General features: G+C 48.8%; 1 protein-coding gene across 2 annotated transcripts in view; it reads right to left on the bottom strand.

Moving 5' to 3' along the window:
* Positions 1 to 2,627: 2,627 nt before the first annotated feature.
* The window catches only part of TXN2 (thioredoxin 2), an 11,701-nt gene continuing 6,587 nt past the window's right edge, over positions 2,628 to 7,741 (bottom strand). For both annotated transcript variants that reach the window (XM_027872474.1, XM_027872483.1), the window contains exon 4: positions 2,628 to 3,775. In XM_027872474.1, coding sequence (XP_027728275.1) covers positions 3,659 to 3,775 — 117 coding nt within the window. In that variant the 3' untranslated portion in view covers positions 2,628 to 3,658. The remainder of the gene's footprint in view (positions 3,776 to 7,741) is intronic.

The raw sequence follows: 7,741 nt of genomic DNA, 5'->3' as shown, positions 1-7,741 counted from the left end.
CTTCCTCCCAGCGTATTCCTCTTCTCCTTTTTCATTTCCACTCATGCAGCTAGATGACCCGGTGCTGGGCCTGGAGTCAGGAAGACCCAAATTCAAATCCTGGCTCAAACACATACTAGCTGTGCGATTCTGGGCAAATCACTTAACCTGTTTGCCTCAGTGTCCTCAACTGTAAAATGGGAAACGGTAACAGCTCCTCCCTCCTAGGTTGTTGTGAGAAACAAATGAAATATTTGTAAAGTGCTTGGTACACATTAGGTGCAACACACTTGCTACCTTCACATTCTTCTTGAAGATCACGACAACAGAAACACTCCCAAACTCTGCTTTCAATTAGCGTCCCATGTGATGAAAGTTCTGAAGGGATACTTGTATCTCCTCTCCATGAGATGTATCCTTACCATGTTCTATCATGGTTTTCTTTGTTTCTCTTGACCAGTATTAGCACTCACACCCGGTTCTGGTCTTTTCAATGGGAATGCTTGAAAGTCCTCTATCTCATTAAAGGTCCGTTCTTCCCTCCCCCCACCCCAGCCCCATTCCCCACAACAGGATTCTATCCAGTTATGTTAGTTCTTGTTGGCAAGCCTTATCCTTTGCCTTCTGGAATATCACATTCCAAGCTCACTGCTCCTCTATGGTGATGCCTGCTCAACTGTAATCCTGACAAGATTCTCAGCATTTTAATTCATTCTTTCTAACTGCTCGCAATGTTTTTCCTCTGCTCTGGAAACTCTGGATTTTGGCTGTAATGGTCCTGGTTTCCATTTTGGGGTTCCTTTCAGGAGGTGACCAATGGATTCTACCTACTTTGAACTATGATTCTAAGAGATCTGGGCAGTTTTCTTCTAAGGTTTCTTAAAATACGCTTTCTAGGCTTTTTTTTTTCATGGCTTTCAAGTAGTCTTATTTTAAATGATCTCTTCTTGACAGTTTTTTAAATATTCTTATTTTTATTTATTTATTGTCTAGGCAATGAGGTTAAGTGACTTGCCCATGGTCACACAGCTAGTAAGTGTCCTGAATCCAGGGCTAGTGCTCTATCCGCTGCATCACCTAGCTGTCCCTTTCTTGACAGTTTCTAAGTCAGTATTTTTGCTATAAGATGCCTTAAGCCTTCTATTTTTCCCTCAGGTTTTTGACTTTAATAGTTCTCATTGCTTTATGAAGTCATTACCATCTACTTGATCCATTCAATTTTCAGCAAGTTTGTTGCTTGGCAGTTTTGTACCTCTCATCTCAAGTTGTCAATTCCCTTTCCAAATCTTTTTTTTCCCATAGCTCTCACTTCTTTTCCCATTTTTTCTTCCAGTACTTTCATTTCATTATACTGAATATTATATTTCAGGATCTCAGGGACAGCTCAGGCTGCAGACTTAAAAGCTTTCAGTGATCTTAAAGTGGTATGAGCTAAAGCAAAGTTTGATTTCTGCCTTCTTGGTCTGGGCCGTGCAGCTTCCTGACTTGGGTTTAGATCTGACCAACACACCCGTGGACTTGCCCCATTTGGTGTTTCAGTAGAATACTGCTGGACTCAGCCACCTGGAAAACTCTGCCTGTTCAGGGGGACCCTCATGGCCTGGGATTCTTTGCCTTGGTCCTTCCCCTACAGGCTTCATACTGGGCTAGAAGCTAGAGCTAAGATCCTACTCTTCCAGTGTGTGCAACATAGCTGCTGCTGGCCTTCCCACCCCCCTAAACTTTCTACACAGTAGTTCTCCAGCAGGTTCCATGACTGCCCTAGACCCTTAGAGCCAGAACTCTGCAAACCATTTAGACTAGCCCTCCCCATTCTATGGTGTCCCTAACTTAGATAAAAATTAGACTTGGGCACACAATTTTGAGTTACATTCATAGTGTGACAGATAAAAGCAGAGTTTATAGAATCACAGATCAAGACCTTAGAGATTGGGTCCAACCCCCTCACTTTACAGATGAGGAAACTGAGGCAGACAGAAATTAAGTGACTCCCTCAGGGTCATACAGGTAGCATCTGAAGGAGGATCCAAACTCAGGTCTGACTCCAAGGCTAATACTTTATCTGTTATAAACTTATTGTTCCCACTCATAAGCAACTAAAATAAAAACCATCTGTAAATCAACCAAGGGTCAACATCAGATAAGCAAAGTAGTGGAATGGAAAGTACCTCATTGAAATCCTGCTCCTTTCACTACTTATGACCTTGGGCCAATCTCTTCATTGAGCTTGTTTACTCATCTGTCTCATCCTGGTCTCAGCCTGTGATATTATGGGATGAAATGGCAGCTCAATTGCACTGTGGATAATAAGCCCTCTCCATTAATTAACTTATTAGAAGGCAGCAGCACAACAGGGCAATGGGGACACCAGCCAGCGGATGCCAAAGCAGTTCAGGGCCCTGCAACTGGAAGACGTAACCTTGGGGAACATACATAGCCTTTCTGGCTACTATGAGGCAGTACCCTACAGAGACAAAGATATAGAAAAGATTTATGCAAAAGCACAAACAAAGGACCAAGAAAGCCTGTTTGTCCTGGAAGGGATCCCTAGGGAACCTCGCTGGAAGGCCAGACGGGTCTCATTAGACAACCTCCTATGGTAGGGAGAGGGAGGGATGGGGACAAAAAAACCATGATAGAAAGCAAGGTCATGGGTGGTGGGCTTGTCTCGCTTTAATGAAAAGGCCAAGGGTTGGGAAGGGAAAAAGTACACATTTTTGTAAACAAGGTAGGGAACCAACTAGATAAGCAAACAAAGACTAGAGGCCAGCCCAAGAGAGGATTAAAGTGGATCTCTCAGAAAGGATGGTAGGTGTTTCTGCTGCTCAGCCCGGGTTTTATTTGTTAGATTTCTTCAGTTAAACCTCTGGCTCATACAACTGGAGGATGCCGAGGCAGGGCTTTAGGGCTCTACCAGACTAAAGAGCTTAAGGAGCTCCTCCCCTCCTTCCCAGGGTCCGTTCTTGCTCTCACCCCCTTGCAGCTGGAAAGCAGAGGGGGAGCGAGGGAAGTATCTCATAGATGGTGGTGGTTACTAGGGAATTTCAGGGTGTACCATGGGGTCTGTACTTCATAGCAGGAGGTAGAAGTGATCAGTAAAGCTCTCTTTATTACAGACCTACAAAAAACGAGAGAATTTTACATACATATCCATATGTATGTGTAACTCTCTTTTCTTTTACAAAACAGCATCAGAGGAGAAAATGTGGCAATAGGTCAGGCACAGGATCATAGAGCCTCTGTGATAAAGCACAGGTACCAGAAGACAAAAGATAAAAATTTCACAGTCAAAACAGGGAGACCCCACCATTAAGCAGTCCTGCTGAAACAGGTTCCTCTCCCATCTCCTCTGGAGATGGTCACAATTGGGGCCTAGGTTAGGGTGGGTTTGGCGGTGGGGACAGGAGGAGGGGGGTAGGAATTAAGCATGGGAGGGCGAGAACACTCCAAGCTCCCATCCCCAGCTTTCCCTCCCACGGTCAGCAGCAGCTCCACTTCCCTAAGGACCAGTCCTCTGCCGTCAGGTAACTGAGAAATGCTCCTTGTTCCCAAGTTTGGAGATGATGAAACCTTCCCCAGAAAGACACAGGATGGGCCAATGGGGGCTAGACGGGTGGGGACTGGAAAGGACTAGAGTTCTTCTAGGAGGGCCCCAGGGGGAAACAAAAGCAGGCCCAGCTCAGCAGCCTATTAGCTTCTTGAGGAAAGCCTCTAGCTGGTCTTCATCTTTGATGCCCACAAACTTGTCCACCACGTCCCCATTCTTGATGGCCAGCACAGTAGGCACAGCAGAAACCTGGAAGGGGTGGGAGCAAGGGGGACAAAGGAGAGGACGTTACTTCTAGGCCAGAGAGTGCCTGACTCCTAGTCTGGGGGGCTGAGAGCTCTATGGAGTGGAGACTGCTGGGGCGGATGTTCACGGCCGCCACCAGGGTTGGAGCAAAATGAGGTCCCTTCCTTTGGGAAATGCCACTGGGGCAAGAGTATCCCCGAGCTCTGGGGTTTCCCCAGTGGAAAAATACTTTTCATTCAAGCTCCCAGTATTTACCCTTCCCCCGAAGAACTAGAACCACACACTGACTCATCATCCAGTGGTTTGGCTGAAGACATAACAGAGATGAAAATAACCACCACTACAGAAAACAGCAGCGGGGTGGGGGAGTGTTGAGAGAGAATGCAGACAGGGCTGAAAGACCTTGGCGCAGTGCTTGACTGAGTTTGCCTGCTGTTCTATAGGCAGCGAGAAAAAGGCAGTCTGACGTGTGGTCAGATGAACAGCAGGTACAACTTGTCACTGGGAACCAAAACAGAGACACTAGAATTCGAGGTTGGCTGATGAACCACTGGAAAAGTCTTCCCATATCCTGGGCGTCAGAGGAGGGAGGAAAAGGAAGGTTCAGCTATGCTTCTTGGGAATGGAGAGGAAAGGTGATACAGAAACGACTTAGAGGATCAACCTCTTGGTGGGGGTGTGGTCCACAGCTGGCTTGGTCACTTACAACCATAGCTACACAACCCTATCTGTGTAAGTCCCTGACCTCCCCAGCTTCAGCTGACTCATCTGTAAAATGGAGATGATACTGTCGCCTCTTACCTCACTGGGTTGTTGTGAAGATCCAGTGAAATAGTTCCTCTGAAGCCCTTGCTATACATTCACAAGCTTAAACTGGTCATAAGAGACATGAACCCTGACTTCTTGGAGCTGGCATGCTAACAGAAGAAAAGGCCGAACACAAACATCTATTTTTCTCCCTTACGTGTAGTGGGTACAAAGCAGATTGGTTAAATGCCTCAGAAGTCAGGCATTCAGTCGAATGCAGCCCTTCCCAACCATCTGCTAGACCAGTGGTTTTTAATCTTTGGCGTGTCCTGGGCCCTTGGGCAGTCAGGCTGGGGAAGAAGCCCACAGACCCCTGCTCAGAATCCTGGTTTTAGGGGCACAAAATAAAATAGAGGTGTACAAAGGAAACCAGTGATGTGGAACTAAAGTCAGCAAAATATTTAAAAAACAGGTTCATGGAGCCCAGGTAAAGAACTAGTCTGTGAGCTGCTAGAGAACAGAACTCTGTGGATTTTATCTCTGTATACACCCAGTGTCTAGGACAATACTGCCTTTCACATAGTAGGCATTTTAGTGTTTGCTGAATCAATGAAAAACAGTCAACTGTGAGGAGGCTCTGTGATCACTCCATTAAGGTGTCATCGCTCAAGACTTCCTGGACTCCTTCAAGGCGACTCATGAACCTCCCATAAAAATCAGCCGGATTCCCACCTGGCTCTGTGGGATATCCAGCCATCCCCCAAAAGGAAAAGACTGGAGCCACTGAGGGCATTCCAAAGAACACACTTCAGGCTTAGAAGCATGTTCCTTACAGAGGAGTCTCCAAACCGAACCACAGTAACCCTGGTCGGAGAAGGGAAAACACTCATTTCTATGCCTAAATTCGGTAACTTTGTTTATTCAACATCACCTCAGTGTCACTGTGATTTGCCCAGTTTTATCAAAAACCACAGTACAAGGTGTGTTTGGTCGGCAAAGTTTTCAGGGCCTATAACTGAGCCTACTTTTCAGCTGAGCCAACTTTTGCCTCCTCCTTTAAAACGTGGCTAACTCTGCTCCTTGCACATTCACTGAAAGCAATCACAGAATGCAGAGGAGGCAGCTGAGACCAGCCAAGGCTCACAGGAGGGAGGGCCTGAAACCCTGAGGAGCTGGGGGGAGCACAAAGGCTGGTGCTGGTGATCCTCAGCCGTGCGCCCCCCAACCCCACCCTTTGTAGTTTCCATTCTAGGCTTCATGGAGCTCTCCCAGGCACATGATTGGGTGGGTGGGCACTGAAAGTGCCAAGAAGCCTGCACGTGCTCCACCCCTCTTCCCTGCACAACCAATGACCAAAAAAGGCTGCAGATGCTGATCCAGGGAGATGTGTGTGTGTGCAGGGCTTGGTTCTCAGTGGGCCCGGCCTCTCTGGGTTGCTCTTGGGCGCCCTCTAGTGGTAGTCTGAGGCAGCCAATGGCACCCCCCCACCAAGTTGTTCCTGGAGCAGGGACCCCAAGGACCGAAGACCTTTGGGAACGGCTCCTGTGATTTACAGTCAAACACGTGAGGATGCCCAGCACCTCCAGGGTATCCAGAAATGACCTCACGCTGTGGATAAGGCAGGGGCCGGGGTCCTGGGGATGGCCCTGCCCCGAGGCCCCTGCTGAGTCCAAAGTGCCAAGAATCTGTGTAGTAGGGCACCAGACACACAGGGAATGGTCGCTGGAAGGGGCCACTTCGTCCTCCTTGAACAGCAGTAAGCAGCAGAAGTGGGAATGGAATTCAGGTCCTCCTGCTTCCAGCACTGTTCCTTCTGTCTCGGACAGGCTACATTTGAATCCAGTCCTCCCTGCTCACTGATGCCTCAAGGAAAAACTGACCAGATGGAAATCCATCCATCTGCTGTCACTTGGGTGGGAAAGGCCAGCAGGTCACTTAAAACAGACCAAGGCCTGACTAACTGCAGGAAGACAGGAGACCACTGAGCTTGGTGGAAGAAGCTTCTTCCGTCCCTTACAGAGACGCTGGCCTGGTCAATCAAGCTCATTATTAGACTGCCTCCTTCACACAGCTGATGTGCATGATGTGATAGCATATCTGCTCCATAAAGTGGTGATACTTCAGTCACTCTCACTATACACTTTACCCCTAATGAGGCTTCCCTGACACCAGGTTCAGGGGTCAGCCCTGCCCCGCTGTCCTGGGCAGAGAACTCTAACTGCAGCACCACAGGATGCCCCCACCCACCCCAAGAATCCTTCTCTAACACAGACCCAAGCTGAGAGCCAAATAACGGAACGCAGAGGCAGCTCTGCCTGAAAGCAAGCTCAGAGACCAACGTGGGGCCGGAGGAAGGAGTGGGAGGTGGAACTCAAGGAAACCTCATGCTCCATGCATTTTATCAACACTCTTGGAACAGGAGGGGTCTTAGGAATGACTACAACTGAGAAAGGGCCAGTCCCCTGCAATCCCACCTCTGTTCTCTCATACTCAAGGCTCTCTGTTGGGGATGGGTAGCACCCTTCCAGGCCCTTTTACACAGCAGCTGCAGCCCCCCCAATCCCTGCGTGGGTCCTATCTCTCTGCTCCCCCATCCAGCTCCGCTCTGGGGAAGAGGCAGACCAGGGAGCCCCACCCAACACCAGCGCATCAGGCTCACATTTCACAGGACACAGAGGGACCAGAGAAACAGAGGAGCAAGAGAAACCTGGCATTGAGCTCTGGGGGGTGACCCTGGGCAAGTCCTTCACCTCCCTGAGGCCTCAAGTTTCCTCTTCTGGAAAATGGGACCAATCCTTGTGCTATCTCCATCCATTGTGAGGACAAATGTGCGTGTGGCTCTTAAGGGGTTTGGTGAGTGTGAGCCACAGTTAGACGTCTTCCATGTGGAGGAGGATAGGAGGCTTTCTTTGGAAAAGCCCTGGTGATGATCAGGGCCAGCATGGTTAGCCTGGCCTGAAGGAAGAGGGCCAAGAAGTCCTGTCTCAGCACCCACTGATGGGGAGAGCCCGGGCAACCCCAAGCCTCAGCACCTGGGACACTCACAGTACACTCACAGTCAGAGCTGAGCTGCCAACTGGCTTTGGTGAAAGGAGTCTGTACCGCTACACAGACTCTGTGTGTGTGTGTGTGTGTGTGTGTGCGCGAGAGAGCGAGACAGAGTGTGAGAGAGCGTGAGAGAGAGAGAGAGAGAGAGAGAGAGAGAGAGAGAGAGAGAGAGAG

Source organism: Vombatus ursinus, unplaced genomic scaffold, assembly GCF_900497805.2.
Source record: "Vombatus ursinus unplaced genomic scaffold, bare-nosed wombat genome assembly UNPS02003292.1, whole genome shotgun sequence".
In the NCBI taxonomy this organism is placed as follows: Eukaryota; Metazoa; Chordata; class Mammalia; order Diprotodontia; family Vombatidae; genus Vombatus; species Vombatus ursinus.
This window is presented reverse-complemented; position numbering and strand designations above follow the sequence as displayed.